The 27,094-nt window shown below is 51.6% G+C and overlaps 1 protein-coding gene across 3 annotated transcripts in view; it reads right to left on the bottom strand.

Annotated features, from left to right (window-relative positions):
* Positions 1-26,847, bottom strand: part of plekhh1 (pleckstrin homology domain containing, family H (with MyTH4 domain) member 1) — a 38,062-nt gene extending 11,215 nt beyond the window's left edge. The window contains exons 1-19 of one of the 3 annotated variants that reach the window (XM_084683936.1): positions 26,640-26,847; positions 20,314-20,490; positions 13,769-13,831; positions 12,775-12,924; positions 12,600-12,683; positions 10,389-10,470; positions 10,129-10,305; positions 9,062-9,894; positions 8,868-8,946; positions 8,099-8,190; positions 7,760-7,907; positions 6,164-6,300; positions 5,423-5,533; positions 5,247-5,333; positions 4,711-4,869; positions 3,370-3,450; positions 3,074-3,253; positions 2,894-3,005; positions 759-871 (exon numbers count right to left, since the gene is read on the bottom strand). In XM_084683936.1, the coding sequence (XP_084540062.1) occupies positions 759-871; positions 2,894-3,005; positions 3,074-3,253; positions 3,370-3,450; positions 4,711-4,869; positions 5,247-5,333; positions 5,423-5,533; positions 6,164-6,300; positions 7,760-7,907; positions 8,099-8,190; positions 8,868-8,946; positions 9,062-9,894; positions 10,129-10,305; positions 10,389-10,470; positions 12,600-12,683; positions 12,775-12,924; positions 13,769-13,831; positions 20,314-20,460 (2,835 nt within the window). In that variant the 5' untranslated portion in view covers positions 20,461-20,490; positions 26,640-26,847. Of the gene's footprint in view, positions 1-758; positions 872-2,893; positions 3,006-3,073; positions 3,254-3,369; positions 3,451-4,710; positions 4,870-5,246; positions 5,334-5,422; positions 5,534-6,163; positions 6,301-7,759; positions 7,908-8,098; positions 8,191-8,867; positions 8,947-9,061; positions 9,895-10,002; positions 10,107-10,128; positions 10,306-10,388; positions 10,471-12,599; positions 12,684-12,774; positions 12,925-13,768; positions 13,832-20,313; positions 20,491-26,639 lie in introns of those variants that run through there. The other 2 variants (XM_084683928.1, XM_084683945.1) reach the window with 2 other exon arrangements.
* Between the last annotated feature and the right edge of the window lie 247 nt (positions 26,848-27,094).

Genomic DNA, 27,094 nt, shown 5'->3' on the forward strand with positions numbered 1-27,094 from the left:
GAGCCCCATGTCAGACAGCTCCTCCAGACCATTATCTCTGTTCCACAACCCTAATGAGCCGGGGGGGCCCGGCCCCCCAGCTTTGATCTGCCAGGGAGGGACTGGCCCTCCGGAGGGGCAGGAGGGGAGAGGGAGAGAGGAGAAGAGAGGGGAGGCGATAGAGGATAATGTCAAGCAGAGTGGAGCGGACCCAAGAGGGGATAGAATGAGAGAGAGAGAGAGAGAGAGAGAGAGAGAGAGAGAGAGAGAGAGAGAGAGAGTGAGAGAGAGTGAGAGAGAGAGAGAGAGAGAGAGAGAGAGAGAGAGAGAGAGAGAGAGAGAGAGAGAGAGAGAGAGAGAGAGAGAGAGAGAGAGAGAGAGAGAGAGAGAGAGAGAGAGAGAGAGAGAGAGAGAGAGAGAGAGAGAGAGAGAGAGAGAGAGAGAGAGAGAGAGAGAGAGAGAGAGAGAGAGAGAGAGAGAGAGAGAGAGAGAGAGAGAGAGAGAGAGAGAGAGAGAGAGAGAGAGAGAGAGAGAGAGAGAGAGAGAGAGAGAGAGAGAGAGAGAGGATGAATGGACGGCACAAACAGAAAGGAGGCCTTTAGTCCTGGCGGCAGACAGGAATGTGAGTCCCGGGAGGTGAAAAAGAACGAGATTTACCAGAAAAAAAGGGGGGGGGGGGGGGCGGGAAGGAGAAGAACCGGAACGCGGTGAGAAAAGAGCAAAGCGAAAAAAGCGAGAGAGCGAGCGGGGGATGCCGAAGGAGGGATGTAGAGACTGACCTTGAAGAGTTTGAGAGCCTCCGTCTGCAAGGCCTCAGAGGGGAGGGTGGTGAGGGGGGAGCCCAGACCCTTCTTACAGAAACACAAGGCCTCACTCCGCCACAGCGCACAGTCTGGGGAGGCAACACACACACATCCATAGATTCACACACACACACAAACACACACATCCATACACACACACATCCATAGATTCACACACACACATATATACATACACACATACACACAGGCACAAACGTACATGCACACACACACACACACATGTACACAAACACACACAAACACACGCACACATCCATAGATGCAAACAGGCACAAACATATATACACACATACACACAGGCACAAACGTACACGCACACACACACACGCGCGCACACATGCAGAAACAGTCAGATTGGGTTACGAACTCAAGTAGCACAACAGCTGAGAAATGGCCAAACAGACATACAGACGGGTCATAAACACTGTCTGCTGGCTGGATTAAGCCTTTAAGTGGTCAGTCCTGCTCGGAAATAACATTGTCAGCTACTGTCTAAATCTGCCGCCTTGGCTCCGGATAGTTCCGTTTACACAGACAGAGCAGTCATTAGTTAGTATACTGGTCTACTGGTCTGTCTACTGGACTACTGGTCTGTCTACTGGTCTACTGGTCTGTCAACTGGTCTGTCTACTGGTCTACTAGTCTGATGGACTACTAGTCTCTGTCTACTGGTTTACTAGTCTACTGGTCTGTACTCGTCCACTAGTCTGTCTACTGGTAAATGGTCACATGGTAAATAGATTGAATTTATTTGCACATTTTAGCAGCACAACCCAGGCACTTTACATATTTGCCTGTCATTCACTCACACACACACACACCGACAGCAGCAGAGCCGGTCTGTCCTGCCACGCAGGGCACTGGAGTATTGTGGAAGAAATTGCGATTTCCTGTGTGCTTACATTATTCACTAATCAATAGAACTAGTCATTGGATACTAGTTAGTATGTTCTCATGTAAGCTTGCTATTAATAAGAGTAGATTGTGTCTATGTGTCAGGGTTAATAGATGTTCGGGGTCAGGAGAAAGTGCTGGCTAAATGTTCCTTGTTATGGCTACAAGGAGAGCTCCAACTATGAACTCTCTAGGCTGAGTGGTCATGTGTTGGGAGCTGTGAATCTTTTCCTCTGAGACTGTTGTAAAGTCATTACTGCCTGACTGTCACTATCTATGTTTACATTCTTGTGCCCTATAAAAGATGGTCCTCCAGCCTTCAGGGCTGAGAGAGACATGATTGAGACCTAAGCCTGGTGTTGTGTTGTCATTTATGGTCAGAGGTCCGATTTTCTCTCCCAATCTGCAGATTGATAATACTTATTGAAATCCAGAACTCAACTGAACTTAGTCACTCCGTTTATGAAGAGACGGACAAAACACTTTCTTCATCAGTATCCATCAGGAGCAACACTGGCTCCAGCGTCTTGCTCAACACTGAAGGCACATGGCCAGGAGCAGGTGGGGACATGGAGTCACAAACCTCTCCATTAGTGGAGGAGCTTCTCTACCCCCTGCACCACAGACTGCCATGCCATGTTCACTGTTCTACTGGGCTATGGTCTAATAATATGCTGCTCTGTCTGCTGCTCCATTGGTCTGTTGGGCTGATTGACTACTGGCTGCTTGTGTCCTGTGGTGACAGGAAGCTTGATGGGAGAGGAGACACACCGGACCTGTCTGGCTGGGACAGGACACCTGTCCTGGAAGGAGTCTATTACATAGACCCATAGGTGTGTGTGTGTGTGTGACAGAAAGACAACATGGGGAGAGAGAGGGAGGGAGGGGGAGAGGGAGGGGGAGAGAGAGGGAGGGAGAGAAGGAGGGAGGGGGAGAGAGAGGGAGGGAGAGAGAGAAGGAGGGAGGGGGAGAGACAACAAGAGAAAGTGGGAGACAGACAGTGAGAGAGCGCATGAGACAGAGGGAGAGACAGCGATAGAGAGAGGGAGGGAGAGAGAGAGACAGCGATAGAGAGACAATGAGAGAGAGACAGCGAGAGAGTGAGGGAGAGAGAGAGACAGCGATAGAGAGACGGCGAGAGAGACGGTGAGAGACAGCGAGAGAGAGCGCGAGAGAGATCTGTGAGGACGTCTCACCTAGGTCTCCCTCTACGTCCAGCAGTTTGCCAATCAGCCTCTCGTACTCGGTGCCCACCTTGAAGCTGGCACTGCTGCCCGCTGCCACAGTCAGGTGGTACAGCCAAGTGTCCTGGCAGGAGAGAGAGAGTTAGTCTGGGTTAGTGTAGGGGGCCTGAGGTCAGCGTTAGGTGTGGGTACCTTCTCCTGCTTGGTGCCAATCAGCAGGTAGGTGGGGCTCTGCTCGCGGGGGTGGATCAGCACGGTGCGGTGGGAGGACAGGAAGCCCCGCCCCCCAGCCTCGTAGTCCTCATCAGAGTCACATGACCTGTCCACCTCCTCCACCACCGCGTCTCGCACACGCAGCTGGCCCAGAGGGAACTGGCACACACACACATACACACACACACACATCATTAGAAATGGCTGCTACAGCTCTGAGCTACATTGTATCAACCCTCAGGGTGAATAGAGACGCAGACAGGAGAGAGATGAACCTTGTCTTCCTGGTTGCGGTAGTAGTAGAAGATTCTGCCAACCAGGGAGCACCACACCAACTTGGAGTGACCATGCTTCACCTGAGAAACAGAGAGAGAGACAGAGAGAAAGAGAGAGACAGAGAGAGAGAGGGAGACAGAGAGAGAGAGAGAGACAGAGAGAGAGAGAGAGAGAGAGAGACAGAGAGAGAGAGGGAGACAGAGAGAAAGAGAGAGACAGAGAGAGAGAGGGAGACAGAGAGAGAGAGAGAGAGAGAGAGACAGAGAGAGAGAGAGAGAGAGAGAGAGAGAGAGACAGAGAGAGAGAGAGACAGAGAGAGAGAGAGAGAGAGAGAGAGAGAGAGAGAGAGAGAGAGAGAGAGAGAGAGAGAGAGAAGAGCAGAGAAACAAGGAAAACAAAGTCAGGGAAGCAGATACGCCATAATCATCAAAATTCCTTATTTAAGCACATGCAACTGTGTGTGTGTGTGTGTGTGTGTGTGTGCATCGGTCCGTTTGTGAGTGTGTGTGTGTGTGTGTACGCGTGTGTGTGTGTCTCCCAGGCAGGGTGGACAGGGTCAGCTGTGAGGAGAGGTGGAGAGTGGGATGTGATAGGACTCTGAGGTGTCATGTCACAGTGGAGATCAAAGGCAACAGGCTGGGGGGTGGGGGTGGGTGGGGTCATCACTCGGCGAGAGTGTGTGTGTGTGTCTCAGCCATCAGGACCACCTCACACACACCCTATGTGTGAGAGAGAGAAGGGAGAGAGAGAAGGGAGAGAAGAGTGGAGAGACGAGGGAAGGAGAGAGAGCGAGCGCAAAAGGAAGAAAGAGAGCAAAGGGGTGAGAAGGGTGAGTGAGAGAGGGGAGAGAGAGAGAGAGAGAAAGAGAGAGAGGGAGAGAGAGAGAGAGAGAGAGAGAGAGAGAGAGAGAGAGAGAGAGAGAGAGAGAGAGAGAGAGAGAGAGAGAGAGAGAGGGGAGAGAGAGGAGGCGAGCGGAAGAGGGAGAAAGACAGGAGGGAAGAGAGTACGGAAGGAGAGAAGAGAGAAAGCAACAGGAGGAAGTCAGGTGGCTGAGCGGTTAGGGAATCGGGCTGGTAATCAGAAGGTTGCTGGTTCTATTCCCTGCCGTGCCAAATGACGTTGTGTCCCTTGGCAAGGCACTTCACCCCACTTGTCTCGGGGGAATGTCCCTGTACTGTGAGTCGCTCTGGCCAAGAGCGTCTGCTAAATGACTAAATGTAAATGTGTGGAAGAGAGAGAGGATGAGGGAGAGAGCATATCACAGGCAGGGGGTTTGACTCCAGCATTCCAGCAGCCCTGACCCCAACACCCAGTTAACAGGCTGACCGGTGAACTCTGACCTTGGTCAGCCAGCCCTTCACAGCCGGCTTGGCCGTGGTCTCCATGGCGACGGGGCTGCTGGCCTGGACCTTGAGAATGTTCTGGAGAACCCGGATCCACTCCTCCAGGATGTTAGGAGAATCAGCCGTCAGGTAGAAGGTCTTCTTCTCAGAAATCAGCTGATGACAGAGCAGGGAGACGAGTCAGAACTGGGCGCTGAGAGATGACATCATAGGAGAGGAGAACCAGCTGGCTTTGGTGAACATTCCAGAACAGTCCTCTACTCAGGTGTGCCGAGTAACAAGACATGCTCTGACACACTTCCGAGTACATTTCGGAGTCGGGGTTTGTGTGTGTGTGAGGTGCGTATTTGTGTGTGTGTGTGCACGTGAATGTACGTATGTGTAGGTGCAAGTGTGTGTGTGCATGTGTGTGCATGTGTGTGTGCATGAATGTGTGAGTATATGTGTGTGCGCGAATGAGTGTGTGTGTGTGTGGTCTGTGTGTGTGGTGTGTGTGGTCGGTGTGTGTATGTGCTCGTGTCAGCCTCTTCCACCTGGAAGGTCTGGGCTCCTTCTCCGCGGGCGATACAACAGAAAGAGGTCAGCTCCATCTGTCCTTGAGGCTTCCTGATCACGTCACTCTGAACACACACACACACAACGTTACATTCCCGTCACACGACAACACGCTACGACAGTGCCGAGTGATAGCGTGGAGGTGCGAGCTCACAGGAGACTTGTAGTACAGGATCTCTCCGTTCCTCAGGACGAACCAGCGACGCTTCCAACCCTTCACCTGACTGCCCATCTTCAGCAGGTAGCCCGACTTCTCCAGCATCTCCTGGTCACACACACACACACACACAACAAAGTCTTCATAGCCACAGAACCAACACTCCTGGGAGTAAATGAGAGAAGAAAGAGAAGGAGAGAGGAGGAACGAAGGAGAGAGGAGGGAGGAGTGGAGAGGAGAGTGGAGAGAAGGAGAGAGGAGAGTGAAGGACAGAAGGAAAGTAGGAAAGAAAGGACAGAGAAGGAGAGGAGGAGAGAGAAGGAGAGAGCAGAGAGAAGGAGAGAGTAGGAGAGAGCAGAGAGAAGGAGAGAGCATAGAGAAGGGGACAGCAGAGAGAAGGAGAGAGCAGAGAGAAGGAGAGAGAAGGAGAGAGCAGAGAGAAGGAGAGAGTAGAGGAAAGGAGAAAGGAGAGAGAGCAGAGAGAAGGAGAGAGTAGGAGAGAGCAGAGAGAAGAAGAGAGCAGAGAGGAGAGAGAAGGAGAAAGGAGAGAGAAGGAGAGAGCAGTGAAAAGGAGAGAACAGAGAGGAGAGAGCAGACAGGAGAGAGGAGACACAAGGAGAGAGCAGAGAGCAGAGGGGAGAGAGAAGGAGAGAGCACAGAGGAAAGAGAAGGAGAGAGCAGAGAGAAAGAGAGAGCAGAGAGAAGGAGAAAGCAGGGAGCAGAGAGGAGGATCCTCACAGGGGCCGTGCTCTCGCAGGAGTAGGAGGATGTGCGCTGGACTTTGTGCTCTGGCTCAGAGTAGTCGCTGTCCAGAGAGTAGGCGTCCGGAGGGATGGCATAGTCACTCTCAGAGCTGACCGAGGACATGGACACCCCTGGAGGACCACGGGACAGCAGAAGAAGAACAAGCTGGATACACATCCTGTGACAACATACACACTCCACAGCCTGCCAACACATGACTGCTCATGTGTGTGTGTGTGTGTGTGTGTGTGTGTGTGTGTTTTCGGACCATAAAAACTGAACAGCACGGGGGTTGTTTTAGGATGAAAACGCTTCTACATTTAAACACATAACTTGGTCTAGTAGGGTTCAGAGTTTGTGTATTTACAGAGGAGCTTACCAGCCCTGCTCCTGGAGAGTTAACTTTCTGCAGGCCTTCACCCCAACCCCATCTGGAACTAACTTCATTCATCTTATCCACAGCAAGGTGAACTTGATAGAAGATAGAACTTCCGGAAAAAGTTGGAGAACCCTGATGTACTCTAACTCCCACGGCCCCCTCATCACCCCCCCCCCCACACACACACACCCATTACCCCTCTCCATGGCTTTCACAGACACCCCCCACCCCCTCCAGCTGATTGGAAGATGGGGGGAGGTAGATTGGAGCTGGAGCTGGCCCTGAGCAGCTTTCCAGGAACAAAGCTGAACTGGAACAGGAAGTTGAAGAGCTGCAGGGCTTCACTGGATCTCCTGAACCATTTAATTAGGCTTTGTTTTCACTGTGTGTCTCTCTTCCCTTCACGCCTTTCAGAGACCCCAGGGGCAATCAGACCCCTCACCCCCCATTTCCACCCCCACCCCTCCTAGTTACCCCTCCTCGTTACCCCTCTTGAAGGCCCAGGGGCTCGCGGCCCCTCATCTCTAGCCGCTACCCCCCCATCTCCACCCCCCCCCCTAGTCACCCCTCCTAGTCACCCCCCCAGTCACCCCTCCTAGTTACCCCTCCTAGTCACCCCTCCTAGTTACCCCCCCTAGTCACCCCTCCTAGTCACCCCTCCTAGTCACCCCCCCAGTCACCCCTCCTAGTCACCCCTCCTAGTTACCCCCCCTAGTCACCCCTCCTAGTCACCCCCCCTAGTCACCCCTCCTAGTTACCCTTCCTAGTCACCCCTCCTAGTTACCCCTCCTAGTCACCCCTCCTAGTCACCCCCCCTAGTCACCCCTCCTAGTCACCCCTCCTAGTCACCCCTCCTAGTCACCCCTCCTAGTCACCCCCCCAGTCACCCCTCCTAGTTACCCCTCCTAGTCACCCCTCCTAGTCACCCCGCCTAGTTACCCCTCCTAGTCACCCCTCCTAGTCACCCCTCCTAGTCACCCCCCCAGTCACCCCTCCTAGTTACCCCTCCTAGTTACCCCTCCTAGTCACCCCTCCTAGTCACCCCTCCTTGTCACCCCTCCTAGTTACCCCTCCTAGTTACCCCTCCTAGTCACCTCTCCTAGTTACCCCTCCTAGTCACCCCTCCTAGTCACCCCTCCTAGTCACCCCCCCTAGTCACCCCTCCTAGTCACCCCCCCTAGTCACCCCTCCTAGTCCCCCCCCCTAGTTACCCCTCTTGGCAGCACGGGGGCTGCCCGGGGTGCTGCCCTTCCTCTCAGGGCTGAGGGTGGAGGTCCGCAGGCTGGTCAGGGAGCCACTGTCGTCCTCCGACCCCGAGTCCTCGTCAGGCAGGGGAACGCTGCTGATCTGGGTGGCTTTCTGAGGCACACACACGCGCACGCACGCACGCACACACACACACGCACGCACACGTACACACACACACACACACACACACATAGGCATACGCATATAGGCACACACACAGACACAAACACAGAACAGATGTTCAGACATCCCTTGAGCATGATGCATGATGTGACATGGTAGTCTTGGTGGACAGTACTGACCCCTTTGAGTGTGGTATAAACAGGAACATTGATGTTCTTGTAGATCAGATTTGTGAGGGGACCTGTGGCTGGATACTGGGGCAAGCTGGACCCTGTAACACATACACATCAAAAATGTTATGGACACTTGTATTATGGAAAATGTATTATCAATTACATTTTTGGATTAATGAGTAAAATTCAGTCTTGGTTGGGTCACCACTAACAGCCTGTGAGACATCCAGTCAGCTGACAAGGTCCCTGTTCTCCCTCTGTGTCTCTGTGTCTCTCTGTCTCTCCGTCTCTCCGTCTCTCCGTCTCTCCGTCTCTCCGTCCCTCCGTCTCTGTCTCTCTGTCTCTCTGTCTCTCTGTCTCTCTGTCTCTCTGTCTCTCTGTCTCTCTGTCTCTCTGTCTCTCTGTCTCTCTCTACCCCAGCCCCCTCCCTCCCTCACTCCCTCTCCCTCCTCGCTCGTTCCACCACAGAGAGCAGGGGAAGGCAGCTCCTTCACCTGCCCAGGTGTCTGCAGCCTCAGGTGGGAGGAAGTGACATCAAACGCAGCGCTGACAGACCTCTCTGTGGGAGGAGCAGAGCGGCACCCTGCCCCCCACAGCTGAGCCAGCCCTGAGCGCACAGAGCAGGTTCCACACCGGCCTACAACATGTCACATCGCGCACGCTCAGCGGAAGTGACATCACGTCCTCCTCCGTGACCTCATGCAGGGTCGGGCTTCTGAACGGAAAGATGACTGATGGTGACTGCAGTCTGAGGCAAGAGGAAGTGACATCGTACCTCTTCCGGAGCCTCTCGTCCCCGGGCTGGCCTCGGACACGCGCATCCCTGACTTGGCCACGGCGTAGATACGGCTCTCCTGTTAGGGAGCAAGGCATTGTGGGATCTGTGGTCTGTGTGTGAGGGAGCGAGCGAGAGATGGAGTGTGTGCGTGTGTGTGTGAGTGCTGTGTTGGAGGTGAGCCCCAGTCTTACCCAGGAGGGGAAGCGGTGCAGGGGGGGAGTGGGGGGCTTCAGCAGCTCCACCTCCTCTGCCAGCCCCACGAAGGACACCCCATCCTGGGGGCTCGCCTCTGCCAGCACCCCCGCCCCCTCCACCACCCCCTCCATGCCGTCCGGGGGACCATCGATGTCCGTCTCCTCCAGGACGTGGCTGCAGGGCGGTGCTGGGGGGCAAGAGGAAGGGGCGCCGCGCAGAGGGGAGGGGGAGGAGGGCGAGGGGGAGGAGGGGGAGGAGGAGGGGGCCACGATGTCTATGTTGACGTTGAGGTGGTGCAGCCTGTCCAGGCTGGGCTGAGGCTGGCTGTAGTGCTTCTTCACCAGCTGAAGGCTGTCTCTGGGGGTGAGGGGGGTCCGCGCCTTGGGCAGGGTCATGCTGGCACCCGAGGCCAGGGCCAGGGGCTGGGGGCCCGGGTGGAAGGGGCGGGAGGCGGACGGGGAGCGGGACAGGAGGGGGCTCCGGGGCGTGGTGGTGGGGGTGCTGTCGGGGGTGCTGGGGCCCTGTGTCTCGTAGGCCGAGGAGGAGGAGGAGGAAGAGGAGGAGGATGAGGAGGAGGAAGAGGAGGAAGAGCGGAGGCGCTGGGAGCGGAACTTGCTGTTGAGTTCCTCCGAGGAGTGGTCTCTGTCGGCGCCTGAGGGGGGAGGGGCGGGGGCCCCTGGCAGGTCAGGGCCCCCGGGGGCCACAGGGCTACCCGGCCCGTCCCTGGCCCGGCTCTGGGGAGGCGGCTCTGACAGGGAGCCTGAGGCGTAGGCTGGGGGGTCAGCACGCTCAACGCCCGGCCTGGAGCCCTGCTCTGGACTCTTCACATCTGGAGAAGAAAGATGTTCCTCGGTTCTTTACATTCACAATGTGGTACGGAACATTCTGGAGTGCTACAGTTGACAGCCAGCAATTGTCATCCAGCAAACTGACATACAGACAGGTCCTCGACTTGAACAGTTGGAACGGTGCCCTTCTGACCCTTCTGCTGCCGGCCGCTTTGGAGAAAAGCACACGCTCATGAAACAAAATCAAAAGAAAGCTAGATAACTAGGGCTCAGACCTGCAGTGGAGGTGGGGGGGCCACTGGTGGGGGTGCAGGGGCCGGGCTGCCTCCAGGCCTCCTCCTGGGCCAGGGCTGGGGGCGTGCAGGGGGAGTGGGGCGGGCACAGAGGACTGGTGGTCACCGGGTGGGCATCGGCCCCATGGGAGGTGAGGGGCCCTGGGCTGTCCAGCAGGGCTAGGCAGGGAGAGGAGAGTTAGTACTTTGGATGGACCACTGACTGTGCGAGGAAGTGAGTTGAGGATGTTGAGGATGTTCACCTTGAACTTTGTCCCTCAGCACTGTGACCTGCTCAGCCTGCTTCAGGTTGGTCATCTTCAGCTGCTGGTTCTCCTGCTCCATCTGCCCACCAACACACACACACACACACACACACGTAGGCACAGACACACACCAACAAACATTAGCAATGGAGGAAGCTGTCTCCATTTTAGGGCTACAACTACCGAGTATTTGATTGGTTGATACAAGTATCAATCAGTAGTTACTGATTGTAATCATCTTTTGATACTGTACATGTACAATTCTTGTGTTTTTATACCAACTTTACATTACATTTACATTTATTCATTTAGCAGACGCTTTTATCCAAAGCGACTTCCAAGACAGAGCTTTACAAAGTGCATAGGTCGATGATCATAAACAAGGAGCCCCAAGCATGAAGCATACATTGTGAAAAGCAAATAAGTGCCAATGGGAAGAAGCACAAGAACATTTAGTTAAACAAGTTACAATTAAACAACATGAACCTCAAAAAGTGCAAGAGTGTACCTGTAGGAAAGCAAGCAACAATAATATAATTCACGAGTACAAGAAGTTAAATCAGTTACAACTAATCAACAAGAGCAACTAGTCCCTCAATAAGAGTCATTGTGTTCCTGAAGGAAACTGGACTCAGGTCCAGCAAGTCATTCCTAAGTACCGTTGTACTCCCGGAACAAGGGCGTCTTTAGCATTTTCCTGTGTCCCTGATGGAGGTGGGGAGGTGATTCCACCATTGGGGGGCCAGACAGGAGAAGAGCTTGGGTTGGGAGTAGGGATGGGCGTGGTTAATCGAATATCCGGATATCCTAATGTAAGTTAGTATTCAAATACTTTTTTCGAATACTTATGAGCGTAGTTTGATTAAAAAAAAAAAAAATATATTGAAAAACCGTCGCGTCATGTTGTGAATTCTAATAGTTGTGACGTTAGAAAATGATGAAAACCATCAAAAAAGGTAGGCTACGCCTGCGTTCTGCAGCGAGTCTCCTTTCATTTCATTTGGCGCTACAAGAAGCATAGTGTCCTGGCTAAGCAGTACCACGCAACAACCTCAGTTCCTGCAGTCTTTTCTACGCCGGCCTGCTCGTAAATCGACTCCGTACTAGCCTCTCCCCTGAGCATGTTTACATGCTAATTCTCCGGAATAAAAATGCGTATGGCTGATGCAGTTGTGGCTTATTTATTTTCTTACCAGTAGCCATGTAGAGCTAGCGTAATCGTCTGTTTATGTTCGCAATGTGTGGTGGCGCACCGTATCCTAGGATTCCGGTTCCAAGTTAATATCCAAGTTAATATGCAATATTTCTCCGTGTGTCTTTCGTTTTTATGGAGGATAGCCTACCCAATGTGTTTAATTTAGTCCAATGTAGCCTACTTTTTATTTCACATAATAATAGGCTAATCGCTTTTCCGCCAAATTAAGAGCCTACGTCTGAAGATGCAGCGTTTTTTCAAGTTCATTGTCTTTTCGTCATGTTAATAAATTGATCTTTCATTTGTTTTCTTTCTTTCAACCCTTATTTAATCTAATAGTTTAACAGTCCCAATTATTGCCAGAATGTGTGGTGGTTCATGTGTTTACTGTATGCTTTGCGTCACGTCAGGCTAATTACATAACGGAACCACATTAATAAAATAGATTATCCGGATATTCGAAAATAATTTCGGATACTATTCGAATAGTGAAATCAGTTCAAATCTCCATCCCTAGTTGGGAGTGGGTGCTCTTAAGCGATGGGACCACCAGGCGGTTCTCTGAAGAAGACCGTAGGTGGCGGGTGGGGGTGTAAGGCTGCAGGAGAGACTTGATCTGCTGCTGGCAGGTTGCGCATGCTGGGAGACCGGCGAGCAGCGAGTTGCAGTAGTCCAACTTGGAGAGGACAAGTGCTTGGACTAGCAGGTGGGTGGAACGCTCGGACAGGTATCTCCCGATCTTCCGGATGTTGTAGAGGATGAATCTACACAACCGGGAGACCGCAGCAATGTGGGCCGTGAGGGAGAGCTCGTCAACCAGGTTCCTGGCCGAGGATGAAGGGGTCACCGTCGCAGATCCCAGGGTGATTGAGAGATCGTGGGAGATGGAGGGTTTGGCCGGGATGATGAGGAGTTCTGTTCTAAGCCTGATGTTTCAGAGTGCATAAAGCTAAAACATAACATGAAACTGAGTCGAAGCGGTCCAGGTTTGTACGGCGTGTGTGGAACTGTACCTCTCTCAGCTTCACCGTGACCCAGTCTTTAATCTTGGCAGCCTTCTCTTCAATCACCTTGGCCTCCTGAGCCCTGGCTAAGACCTGCAGAAAACACCAAGAATCCTGCGGGATCACAACACAGCATTTCATGAACAGAAATGGACATCTGGACTCTTATCTGCCAGGAGCCTACCTGTTTATCCAGCTGAGTCTCCAGCCTCTTTATCACAACATCCTTTTCGTGCACCTGATTGGCCAGCTCCTGATACTTTCTGTACAAGGAGTTCTCTGATTCGCTGGTCTTCACATTGGAGGTTTTCAGCTTCTCCTCCATGACATGGACCTGGAACACATCATGTTTATTGTAGACTCAAATAGCACAGCCTAACTGTCTGCCATGAAAGAGAGAGAGGAGGGGGGAGCGGAGAGAGAAAGAGAGATAAACAGAGAGATGCACACAGAGACAGAGAGAGAAACACAGAGAGGGAGAGAAAGAGAGAGGTAAACAAAACGATGAGAAACAGAGGGAAAGAAAGAAGGATAAATACAGAGAGAGAGAGAGAGGGGGAAGGGGGGGACTGGAGTAGTGTTGTGTTGATGGGGCCAGTCTGTTAGAGGGAAGGCATCGTCAGCTGAGAAGCTGTGGGGAAAACATCACCTAATGAGCCCCTTGGAGCAGCACCTGGAACAGGCCGTAATGACTGTAAATGAGTGATTACCGCCAGCGGAACAATACAAAGAGTCGGTGAGAGGGAAAGGGGCGGGGAGGGTAGGGGGGGGGGAGGGAAGGGGGGGGGTGGTAGGGAGGGTCCTCATCCTCGGCCTCTGAGAGCAAAAAAAAACATTTTCAAACTCCTCGCCCTCTCTCCCACCCTCTCTCCCCTTCTCTCACACATAAGACTAAGGCCGAATCCCAATTCTCTGTCTTACCCCTACCCCTTAGTGTTGCGTGTTCACGTGAGAGTAAGGGGTGTCCCAATACTTGTTTTGATCGAGGGGTAGGCTTAAGCGGTAGGGGTACATACCCCATAAAACCAAGTGTTTTTGGCAGCTTACATGAAACCGAGGGGTATTTGAATACTGCGCAACCGGCAACAATGACGGCCAGTTTCTCCAGAGAGTCCCATAAATGTATATTAAAATGTGTATGTGAAGGTGACGGAGGTGGTTTTCTGCCAGGACTCTACCTGTTTCTCTGCTCTCTCTGCCCGCTGCTCCGCCTCCATCACTCTCTGCTCCAGCTCCTGCATCTGACCGGCGGGTACAAAAGAGGTAGCCATGGTTACTTGCACGGGTCAGTTAGCCCTGTATGGGGCCACTGGGAGTAGGGAGGGGTGGGGGGAGGGGGGTGGGGAGGTCGCGGGAAAAAAACTGAGTTACCCCCCCCCCCCAACCCTCCACCCCCTCTCCCCTCACCAACCTCCTTCACAATAGTTACATCTAATTACTATCTGGCTCTAACGCCGGCTCTGGTTCAAACAGGACACGTTCAGGCAAGACCATCCTGTAGGTTGACACACACAGCACACACACACTCTCTCTAATACCCTCTGACAATAGTTCTTAGAGGTCTTCTCCCTCCAAAGCCGTTTCAAAGGTAGGTGGAGCAAGAGGGAGTACAAGACAGAAGCAGAAACACAAGCAGAAGTTCCCAATGAGAAGGAGCCTGCTGAAGACTCAGAGAGAGACATCAGCAGGGAGAGGGCGTGGGGGAACCTGCCGGAGAGAGCTAGTTTACCAGGGTACATAGTTAGGTGACCAGGGTAGAGAGCTGGGTTAGCAGGATTTACATTTATTTATTTCACAGATGCTTTTATCCAAAGCGACTTCCAAGAGAGAGCTTTACAAAGTGCATAGGTCACTGATAATAACAACAAGATAGCCCCAAAGCATTGCGGTTAGCCAAAACAAGAAGCACACATTGTGAACAACCAAAAAATAAGTGCCAAAGGGAAGAACCATAAGAGCATGTAGTTAAGCAAGTTACAATTAAACAACATGAATCTCTAACTGCATGAATCTTCAGGCCACTGTAGCGAGTAGTACGCTGGGTGAGATAGCTAGAGTGATGGCTAGTGTCTGGTAAGAACAAATGTTTAACATTTTAGCACAATTCCAGAACCTAGAACTGACAGTTCGAACACTGGTCTAGCTAGCTAACAGCAGGGGAGGGGCCCTTTCACACTGTCGTTCTGATCTCACTTGACTAGAGAGACCCCACGATAGAAGAATACCGCTACCGCTGTGTTAGCACACCCCAGCATCTACACAAGGGTCCTAAAGACACGCACGCATGAACACACACGTACACGCACTCACTCAATCACTCACACACGCACACAAACACACCCAGCACAGTTTGACACGGGATGCCCTTTCTCGAGTGCAGTGACCCTGCTGGAAGGAGGACAAACACCCTAATGGATTCCCCTCTGCTCCAGAGAGAGCCATCTGAATTCCTTTGTTTTCACCCCTTTGTTGGTCGTTCGGTCTTCAGACGCCCTCTGCCAGCATCAACCGCTCCTTCAGTCCAAAGGCCACTGGTTCCTGGAATCCACCCGCACCAGTTGGACCCTAGCCCCCCCTCCGGCCAGATAAACCGCCATTAAAGATAGGGAGTGGTGTTGGGGGCAGGGGGTGGAAGTGTCTGGGAGGCGAGGGGATGGTGGACGAGTCGTCGGATGACTCCTCACCTCAAGGTCAAGAGCCTGCAGAATGACTCAAGCGCTTCACGCCACCGCTAGGCTGGAGAGGAGCAGACAGCTTCAGACGTCACGTGCCAGCTTTTATGAACAAATGCTGGGAGCAGGGGACAGAGTCTACATGGGTTACTCTAACAGGCCCAACGCGCCAACTGGACCTCATAATGTCTGTCAGCCGGGGGACAGCCTACACCACCATTCAAAACAAAAGGAAGGGAACAAAGAAAGGGAGGTGGGGGGGTTGTGTCAGAGGTGAAGGAGGTGTAGGCAGGAACCTGAGTCAGGCGATAGAGAGGTGAATGTCTTCAGACCCTAGCTGAAGCAGCAAGAGGGAGTATAAGTGTGTGTGTGTGTGTGTGTGGGGGGGGGGAGGGGTAGCTGTCCCCAGTTATTCTCTTGTTACGCTCAGCCCTAACAGGTGAGGTCACAGCCCTAGCCCCAGCTGGCCACCTATAAGCCCAACTATGTCAACCATCCAGCATGTGTTGATCTCCAGCGAGCTAGCCACTGTAGCACACTGGGCTAGAGCATTTTCATCTTTAGCCAGCTAGCTACCAGAAACATGATTGGTCTAAGGTTTCACCCAGCCACACACCAACCAACCACAAGATGCATCATGGCATTCTGATCTACACCATCAGCTCAGACAGCAAATTGTTGCTATGTTAACCAGCTTTTTGTTGGTGCAACCTTAACGCCAACATACTGTAGTGCAGGTAAAGGTATGGTAACGTGGTAACATCGTGCTCATGTATCCTGGAGTTCTCACACAGGGGTTACAAACTGTGGTGTCAGCCTGAGTCTCAGGTGAATGTCATTATCAGCAGGGGTCAGCAGGGGTCAGCAACAGACCTGGGAGAGGGGAGGTTCAGGTGGGACAGGGGAGGTTCAGGTGGGACAGGGGAGAGGGGAGGTGAGACAGGGGAGGTTCAGGTGGGACAGGGGAGGTTCAGGTGGGACAGGGGAGAGGGGAGGTTCAGGTGGGACAGGGGAGGTTCAGGTGGGACAGGGGAGAGGGGAGGTGGGACAGGGGAGATTCAGGTGGGACAGGGGAGGTTCAGGTGGGACAGGGGAGGTTCAGGTGGGACAGGGGAGAGGGGAGGTGAGACAGGGGAGGTTCAGGTGGGACAGGGGAGGTTCAGGTGGGACAAGGGAGGTTCAGGTGGGACAGGGGAGAGGGGAGGTGAGACAGGGGAGGTTCAGGTGGGACAGGGGAGGTTCAGGTGGGACAGGGGAGAGGGGAGGTGAAGGGCATGGGGGGTAAGAGGGGACCTGGATTTGAGGGGATGGTAGAGGAGAGATGGGGGGATAACAGTAGTGGAGAAGAGAGAGGGGAGGTGGAGGGTCAGTCGGAGGATGAGAGGGAGGGGAGAGGAGAGGAGAGAACGTGGATAGGAAGGGAGAGGCAGTGATAGTCTACAGGATTCCAGAGTTTCCAAACAGGCAGGAGCACAGATAAGAGAACATTCAGCAGCAGATCATCTCCTCCACACACAACAACCACAGACATACAAAACAAGAAACAGGAAGGAGAATAAAGTGTGTTTGATCCGGCACTGTGACTAGGATGCTCAGTAAATGACAAATTTAGCTTCACTTTCTCTACTCACCTACTGGAGTAAGACGTTTTAGATAAAAGTATGTCCTAATGACTCAAATGTGAAAGAAGTCCAAACCAGAATAACGTCACACCTGGCTCAAATTCAATGAACTAGGTCACATACACAGTATTACTTCCAATGCCATATACACAGTATTACATTTACATTTAGTTATTTAGCAGATGCTCTTATCCAGAGCAACTTACAGTAAGTACAGAGACATTCCCCCCCGAGGAAAGTAGGGTGAAGTGCCTTGTCCAAGGACACAACCTCATTTGGCACGGCGGGGAATCGATCCTGCAACCTGATTCAGATTACTAGCCCGACTCCCTCACCGCTCAGCCATCAGACTATTAGTATTACTACTAATACCATCTACAAAGCAGTACTACCTTTACACAGTAGTACTACTAGTGCAGTACACTAACAAGAAATCAAAAGAAGCTAAATTTAGCAGTACTACCTAGTATTGGAACAGATATTTGTAGAGGCCGTTGGTGTGTCTGTGGCTATAATCATTAACCCTGGGTCTGTGTCTGGTGATGGTTAGTCAACCTGGGGGTCAACCATTCATAGTTAATCCACAGGTCAAGACAGGACCACGGGGGAAACAGAGGGAGAGAGGGAGGGAGGGGGGAGGGAGGGAGGGAGGGAGGGAGGGAGGGAGGGAGGGAGGGAGGGAGGGAGGGAGGGAGGAAAGGAAGGAGGGAGGGAGGGAGGGAGGGAGGGAGGGAGGGAGGGAGGGAGGGAGGGAGGGAGGGAGGGAGGGAGGGAGGGAGGGAGGGAGGGAGGGAGGGAGGGAGGGAGGGAGGGCCCTCTCTGTTGGTTGGACTTTGCTCTAACTAAAGATTTCCACCCAAAACAAATGTAAAAGCTAGTTCTAGAGAAAAGGATCATTTGGAGTAAGTCAACTTTACTGTAAAATAAAAGAAGGTTCTATTCTACACATGGTAAGTGGGGCATCTTCTCTCTCTCTCCCCTGTCTCCCTTTCTACTCCCTTCTTTCCCTCTCTCTGCTGTTCACAGATTTAAGCCATGTCACAGACAACCACGTCAACCTTTTCATGTTTTTCCACACCAAAGTGGGTCAATGTGTAAAACACTCCTAACTTGGCAAGGAGGGAGAGGAGAAGCGTGAAGCAATCTTTCCAAACAGCAATAACATGACCAGTTCTCAGACACACCCCCCCTCTTACCCCCACGCTCATCTACCCCCTCCCACCCTCTCAGACACCCCTTCCCTCTCCCCATACTCAGCCGCCCCCTCCCACCCACAGCTCTTAGACCCCCCCCTCCCCGGCCTGAATACGATTTAAGATTAGAAACAACTGCAGTTAGCACAAACAACTTTAACTCTAACCAGGGCTAACTCCACCAGGACCTGGGATAAGTACCAGGACCTAGGATAACTCCACCAGGACCTAGGATAACTCAACCAGGACCTGGGATAACTCCACCAGGAACTGGGATAACTCCACCAGGACCTAGGATAACTCCACCAGGACCTGGGATAACTCCACCAGGACCTGGGATAACTCCACCAGGACCTAGGATAACTCCACCAGGACCTGGGATAACTCCACCAGGACCTAGGATAACTCCACCAGGACCTAGGATAACTCCACCAGGACCTGGGATAACTCCACCAGGACCTAGGATAACTCCACCAGGACCTAGGATAACTCCACCAGGACCTAGGATAACTCCACCAGGACCTGGGATAACTCCACCAGGACCTGGGCTGACTAAGAACCATCCACCCTGCCGTTCTTCCTAACAAAAACATCTCACTGTTCCTAGTTTTACTAGCCAATAAAGTTGAAACCCTGCATATGGAAAATAGCTTTTAGTTTTCCAAGCTGAAAGACACCCTGAAGAAGATGTGTTTTTGGTTTCGAAAATGTCCATAGATGCTTTTATTTTGAGAAATCAATTTGGTTATTAAGGAACTTTGACTAAATCTATCAAACATAGTGTAAGAGGATGTTAGAGACTCAACAATGGCAAGCCTCTCCCCCCCCCCCCCTTTCTCTCTCTTTCTCTCACTCTCTGTCTCTCGCTTGTCTCTGTTTCATGAAAGCACACCCTACTCAACCTTCTCACTCAAGTACTTCTTCTTACGAGTCAGCAGTTTCCTGCAGCGTCATGCAGGGCATCCAGCCAAGGCCTACTGTTAACCTGGAGCTGCAACACAGAACTCACTGCGGCATGACAGTCAACACACTGAGTCCTGAGAAGGAGAGTAGAAGGGAGGGGGAGGAGAGAGTGGGGGGAGGGATAAGGAGAGAGAGACGAGGGAAGGCAGGAGAGAGAGACAAGGAGGCCGAGAGAGATACTGAGAGGACAGGAGAGAGAGAGTGCTGCGGAGAGAAAGGGAGGGAGGGAAACACAGAAAGAAAGGAATAGAGAGGGAGAGCCAAAACGAGCGAGATACATATACAGAGAGAAAGAAAGAGACAAAGTGAGAGAAGGAGGGGGAGAGCGATAAAAAGGAGGGGAGGGAGATACTGAGACAAAGGAGGAGAAGGAGGGAAAAAGAGAAGGAGGGAGAGAGATATGAAGAGAAAGGGAGAGAGATACAGAGAGAAAAGAAGAGAGAGATAAAGGAAAGGAAAGAGAGAGATTCAGAGAGAACGAGAGAGAGAGAAAGAGAGAGAGAGACAGAGGGATAGAGGGAGGGAGGGAGGGAGGGAACGGGAGGAGGAGAGGTATCAGGGTTTGTGGGGGGAGGATTATGTGAATGTCTGGCTGCATAAACCCACCAGTCTATGTGATTGTGGCAAGAGAGAGACAGAGAGAGACAGAGAGAGAGAGAGAGAGAGAGAGAGAGAGAGGGAGAGACACAGAGAGAGACACAGAGAGAGACACAGAGAGAGACAGAGAGAGAGAGAGAGAGAGAGAGAGAGAGAGGGAGAGACACAGAGAGAGACACAGAGAGAGACACAGAGAGAGACAGAGAGAGAGAGAGAGAGAGAGAGAGAGAGAGGGAGAGACACAGAGAGAGACACAGAGAGAGACACAGAGAGAGACAGAGAGAGAGAGAGAGAGAGAGAGAGAGAGAGGGAGAGACACAGAGAGAGACACAGAGAGAGACACAGAGAGAGAGAGAGAGAGAGAGAGAGAGAGAGAGAGAGAGAGAGAGAGAGAGAGACCACTGAAGAGCCACTAAACCAGCCCGCCACATCATCACAGCGTCCACAGTGTGGAGGCCGGTTCCCACAGAGACTTTACAGTACTTCATGTTAGATACAGATCATAGATTTAGGTGCGGCGCAAATCATTCATGCGTGGCAGGTCAATGTCATGCCTCAGGGGCTGGCGTGCACGAGAAGGCCAGCTGGCCAAATCCCAAATGTGTGTGCAGCCAGACTGAGAGCATTTCCCACTTCCTCGATGGACTACATTACCCATCATGCCCCCTGGTCTCACCTTCTCTGCCAGGAGTTCGCGGATCTTCCCTGCTTGCAGACGGAATCTCAGCAGCTGCATCTCCAAGGCGATGCAACGCTTCTGCCAATCCACATTGCCCGCTCCGACGGCTCCCGCCCCTCCCCCGCTCTCCAGGACGTCTGCCATGGCGACCGCTGCTTGCACACCCCCTCAGACCTTTGGAACAGGAAGTTACACGCATTTACATTTACATGTATTCATTTAGCAGACACTTTTATCCAAAGCTTTACAAATGTGCATAGGTCAATGATCATAAACAAGGACATAGCCCCAAAAACCTTGTGGGTAGATAAAACATGACGCATACATTGTGAAAAGCAAAGCAAATAAGTGCCAATGGGAAGAAATATGCATGTAGTTAAACAAGCTACAATTAAACACAGCGTTTAACACACAGTTGGTCAAGCCAGACCAGAGCGCAGATTGACTACATTACCCATGATGCACACCCTTACAGCTAGTCAGACCAGAGCACAAACACACACCAGAGCACAGATATCTAGTCAGAAATGTGCTTAGACGAGATCATGAAACCATGGGTGATTTCAATGCAACATTACTGGTTTCATTTAAGGTGGTGAGATGATGGGTTGTGGTGAGACCACTTCCCATGAGTCAACATGGAGAAAATCAACAAATCCACAATGACTCCATCGTGACCCAGCTCAACGAGAGCTTTTTTTCTCTCTCTGAAAACACAGCTCGCTCACTCCCTCACACTCACACACACACACACACTCCGATCCCTAGTCCCTCTCATAGTCATCCAAAGCTCCCTCAGTCTACACACACACACACCAAACCCATCGCCCCCCCCGCCTCCCCGCACGGCCAGGCAATCCCTTCTTAATTACAGGGCAGGAGTGAAACGCGATCCAGAGCAGGACAATGATGTCTTTCTGCATGACAGTCCCATCAAGGCCCAAGCGGGGGGGAGACAGACAGACAGACAGACAGACAGACAGACAGACAGACAGACAGACAGACAGACAGACAGACAGACAGACAGACAGGGGGGAGGGGGGGGGGATGTGTGAGAGTGGAGAGAGTGAATGGGACCAGCGCTGGATGTGTGAGGCTGGGGCGGCCAGGGTTCTTTGTGTACCTGTGAGAGGTTGCCAGGCCGCCAGCTTGCTCAGCAGGATCCTCTCACTCACACAGGCCCCGCCCTGCTGAGGCCACACCCTCACACCCAGCCAGTCCTGCCTCTCACTCACACAGGCCCCGCCCTGCTGAGGCCACACCCCCACACCCAGCCAGTCCTGCAGCAGCGCAGCCATGAACTCAGAGTACAACATGATATCCTCCTGGTGATGGCTTTAATATTTGTAGTGATGGATAAATAACTATATAGATCTATAAACACCAAAATAATGCTACATTTCGTTTAAAAGTTGGATCGATATTTGCCCAGGTGTAGCGCAGCGGTGAGACAAACCCACATGCAGACAGGCAGACAGACAGGCAGACAGGCAGACAGGCAGAAAGACAGGCAGACAGGCAGACAGGCAGACAGGCAGACAGGCAGAAAGACAGGCAGACAGGCAGACAGGCAGACAGACAGACAGACAGACAGACAGACAGGCAGGCAGGCAGGCAGGCAGGCAGGCAGGCAGGCAGGCAGGCAGGCAGGCAGGCAGGCAGGCAGGCAGGCAGGCACTCAGGCACTCTGCCTGGAGATCTACAATTAGCCTGCTAATAAACCCATACTGGCAGGCTGATTACAGATGCCTCACAGCACAGGCTGGACTGGATGACCACGGGGACAGAGCAAGGGGCAAGAGGAGGAGATACCAGGAGGGGAAGGGGCAAGGGGCAAGAGGACCTGGACTATCCTGGACTATCTGACACTATCCTAAACAGTCCTAGGTTGGTCTGTCCTGATTTAACCTGGGTCGAGCCTACCCTTGCTTCCTCCCCTATAGGACTGTTTAGGATAGTGTCTGATAGTCCAGGATAGGGAAACCCAGGCCAAACCAAGGCCAAACCAGCTCAAACCCAGGCCAAATCCAGGGCTGCCCAAACCCAGGACCAGGCCGACCCCCCTTCAGAAGTAACAGCAGCTAAGACAGAGCGTAAACAAACCATTTGCTGGTTAAACACCTTCAGCGCCCCTGTGCTAATTCACCCCAGAAACCTCTCTTCAGACCCCTGGCTTGTTGACCTGTGAGGGGGAGTCACCTCACAACAGCCACCTCTACAAGCACCAGAGCAGCCATCGCAAAGACCGCAGAGGCTCGAGAAGCAACTCATGAGCTTCTGTCCACCAACAGCCGCACCTTCCGGCCCCTGGACTGAAAGCGTCGCGTCGTGTTTAACCCATTAAAAATACACGTTACTGGACTGTGAGAGTCAAAGGGCTAGAGTGTCTGGATTGTCATCTGACCTCAGGTGAAGTACGCAAATTACAAACAGATTATTCTTTCTCTCTCCTCTTCTCTCCTCTCAGTTTTTCTCCTCCATTCTCTTCTTATCTCTCCTCTCTCCTCTCCTCACCTCTCCTCTGTGTGAGCTTTGTAAATCAGAGTTATGACCTGGTGGTGACTTGGCGGGTTCAGGAGGAGGGCACCAAAACCAAGACAACAAACAGAGACTCACACCCTCAGAGCTGTGAACCCAGTAAGTGCAGGCCACCCAGCCTGCACCAGCACCAGGCAGGGACCAGGCAGGGGGCTAGGGCCCAGGTTTTAGCCCTGTATGGTGACTCTTCTCCAGGCAGCAAGCAGGGGACTAAGGGCCTACGTTCTAGTCCAGTATAGTGAAATAACCTACAGGCCCTCCCCTGGGCAGGAACCCAGCCCGGAAACTTCTCTCGTCAAGAGAACCCTGAGGTCACAGGAGACCTGGCTAGTTAAGCGACTCTGTACCTGAAGTAGGATAACATTGATCACTGAATAGACATTTGATACTGTGACCTGGAAGAATAGTTTTAATAAGCTGTCCCTTCAAAGTTACAGAATGTGTCAATGGGAACTATTCTTTTCCAACTATGGGGCTGGTGTGCAGCTGTGCGGCAGTGAGACAGCCAGGCCAGAGGGTGTGTGTGTTCTCCTGGTAGCAGTGAACACACACTGAACACAGCGCCTCAGTCTGAACACCCTGGATCACCACACACACACTTAAACACACACTGGGAAAAACACACACACTCCTAAAACAGACACTGCCACATGTTCACTCCTAATAGCTCACACACACACACTGCCAAACACACAATCCTGAACACACTCCTGAACACACACTCCCAATAACGCACGTGTAACCGGTGTGAACTGGTGAAACTCACTCCTCAGGTATGTAATGGGCCACCCCTGGCACTGAGGAGCTAGCTTTTCTTTAGCGTAGTTGGTAGTGGTTGCGTTTGGAAGTCGAGAGGTGGCAGGTTCGACTCCCCGTGGGGGTGAACATTGGCCAGATACCTCTGACAGAGCTTGCAAGACCACGTCCGTTCCATACCCGTTACACACGCTCATGAAAAGATACTCCCTGTCCATCATTCACACACACACATCCTTCCACCCACCACACACACACACACACACAGACAGACATCCACCCACCACACACACATCCTTCCACCCACCACACACACACATTCACCCTTCCACCCACATAAACACAGACACAGGCAGTTGAGCATGCAGCTGTGGTGATGTAAGTGATTAGGATATCTATGATATCACTCCTGCAGCAGAGGAATCTCCGCTGTTCTCGTCTCTCTGCAGATCCCCCTGGCGTCCCTGGAGCTTGGCATCTCCCCAGCCCACTCCAACCAGAGGACGCCATCAAACCTCAATCTGGGTCACTGTGTGTGTGTGTGGGGGGGGGGGGGGAGATGTGAAAGCATATGTATTTGAAAAACAAGACGTCAAGCGTGGTGTCCGTGTCAGATGTCCTATTCTCTGTCTGGCTCCACGGTGGAGGGATAGAGGAGGGCCCCCCCTAGCCCAGCGTCACATGCACTCTGGATTCAAGCACTGACTCACTGTTTTGGTCTCAGTGGCCCAATTTAAATGATCCTTTTAGAGAGAGAGAGAAAGAGGGGGGGGGGGGGGGGGAAGAGGTATCTCTCGCTCACTGAGTTTCGTGCCCTTTGACCTGCGTTTGAAGTGCTTATTACACATTATGTAAAAGGTTTCTAAGTAGGTTTATTCATATTAGCCATGTCAATTTAAATATTGGAACAGTATGAATATTGACTTCCAGTGATATGACTTAGCCTGAATAATACTGATGTTACGTAAAGTTATGCTGACAGACTTATCAGCAGTGATTTTGCTAATGGGTATATATCAATACATATGTCAACATATAAACATGCGTATCAACTATGGTTTATGTACTCAAAAATCTATTCTCCTTTTCTGGGTACTGACCCTCTGTCCTTTTATTCTCTGTCTCTTGTTCTCCTTAATGGTTTTGGTCCCTCCTCTCCTCTCTTCCTCTTCTTCCTCTCCTCTCTTCTCTGCTCTTCTCCCCTTGTCTCCTCTCCTCGCCTCCTCCCCCTCTCCCTCTCCTACCTTCCACCAGAGGAAGTCGAGTGAGTAGGGCAGGCTAATGACAAGCCTGTAAACTGACCACATCATCCTCCTCAGGCTTCAACACAGCTCCTGACATTCCTCTGCTGTGAGGTGGACCCATCTGTACACATCACCCCCCCCCCCACACACACACACACACACACACTCATTGCAGGCCCCCACTTAGACACTCACTGCACACCCCACACACACAGTTAGGCGCCAGACACACTCTCACACACAAACACACACTGCTAAACACCACATACTCTCTCTCTCTCTCTCTCTCTCTCTCTCTCTCTCTCTCTCTCTCTCTCTCACACACACACAGCCACACATACACACACACTGCCGGACATTACAGAGACACTGCTGCCCACTACTCACACACAGACACGTGTCTTGCCTCCACACACACACACACACACACACAGTCCTGGCCACTACAGACACACAGACACATTTCTTTCCACCACACATACACATACACACACACACACACACACACACTGCGGGTACACACACACTCACACTGTACTCCGGGGGTACAATACACACTTTACTCCACCACACACATACACTCTTGGCCACCCATACACACACTGTCGGCAACCACACACACTATTTCTCTCTCTCTCCAACTCTCTCTCTCTCACACACACTGCTGAGTCACCACACTCACACTGCATGCCTGGCCACCTCACAAGGACCAGCTAGAGGAGCCACCATGAGCAGCACACATGCTGAACTCTAAAGTAATAGACCCTCGAGTCACATAGGGTTAGGGTTGAGCCACTCTGTTTGAGTTATTTAGACAGTACTCATCTTATACAACGTAATTTTAGACAATATCAGTTCTCTTTAGAAGTTTAGGGTTAGAATACAGTATTAGACCGTTTTTGCCATATAGGGCCTACATCTATCAACCTCCGTAAATTAAATTAGCCATTATCAGACTGACATAGATATCTGAGATATCTGGTATTATTTGGTGGATATAAGTATTTTTTAGACTTAGAGCTTTTTATTTCTTACTGGATTGACTGGAAAAATACATAATACCGTATGCTATATCATGCAGGGTTTACTACTGTCAAACCTGATGGTCAGATTTACAACCCAGCTCAAACTATGGCTTTGCGGCTCATCATATAAAGGGCTGCAGTCGACAAATTCACAGACCGTACTATTATTGCAGTAATAGACCCTACAGGTGGACGAATAGACAGATACATAGACTGCCCCCCCAAACACACACACACACACACACACACACGCACACACACACACACACACACACAAACACTCCTTTCGAAACTGTATTCACAACTGTGGCTTTGTTTGATAATGATTTGCAGTGAGTTGCAACTTAATCGAACGGCTGTTTATCAGTGTCCACCAAACAAGCGTATAGCTAGGCGATTGCTTCTAAAATAAATTACGAAGTGTATAGTAAGTAAGTAAATACATATTCGAATAACTGCAACCATAAAGCTGGTTTCCACATTGTCCAAAAATGGTCACAAGGCACAGGTGTGCAAGACACCGGACTACCGACCGTAAAGCGACGGTCAGCAGAGCCGGAGCTCACATCCCAACCAAAATCCGCAGGACTCGGGTGGCACTTTTAGAGGTTTTACCTCAGAATTAACTACGAATATAGGCAACTTCTTTGGAGTTCATAACAGGCCATTGATGTGACTAAATAACAGAGCAAGAGTGAAGTCAACAGAGCATGTAGAGAACGAAAAAAAATCTTTACGCAGAACTCTTCATATAGTTTACCTTGTGACTTTGAAGTGAGCCTCTCAATAGTGTTTCTCGCCGCATGTAGTACACCTTCCCCGGCTAATCATATTCCGATTAGATCTCATTCATTGACTCTCTGCCTAAGTATGGAACTATATCACCTCCTCTAACTATTCATGCCTCGTCGTCCGGTTGTCCTTCCGTTTCTTTGGACTTGTCCGTAAAGTTGAGTGGACGGCCGCTGATCCCATTGACTCGGCTCATCCCATATTCCTTTAAAGGGGCAAACGTAGGATCAGATTTCGCCGGGAGTCAAGCCCCCTTGTGTAGGAATCCTGAATAGGACCTATTGCACCAGAGCTCAAATTTAAATTCCTAATCCAAAATTATTTGACAGTAACAATATTCGATTGTGCAAAATATATTTTTGCACTTTACCGTATTCATGTCAGAACCATTAATTCACGTTACAGACTATTTCATCTAACATG

Source organism: Hypomesus nipponensis, chromosome 3 (genome assembly GCF_054491055.1).
Source record: "Hypomesus nipponensis isolate SF chromosome 3, ASM5449105v1, whole genome shotgun sequence".
Lineage (NCBI taxonomy): Eukaryota > Metazoa > Chordata > Actinopteri > Osmeriformes > Osmeridae > Hypomesus > Hypomesus nipponensis.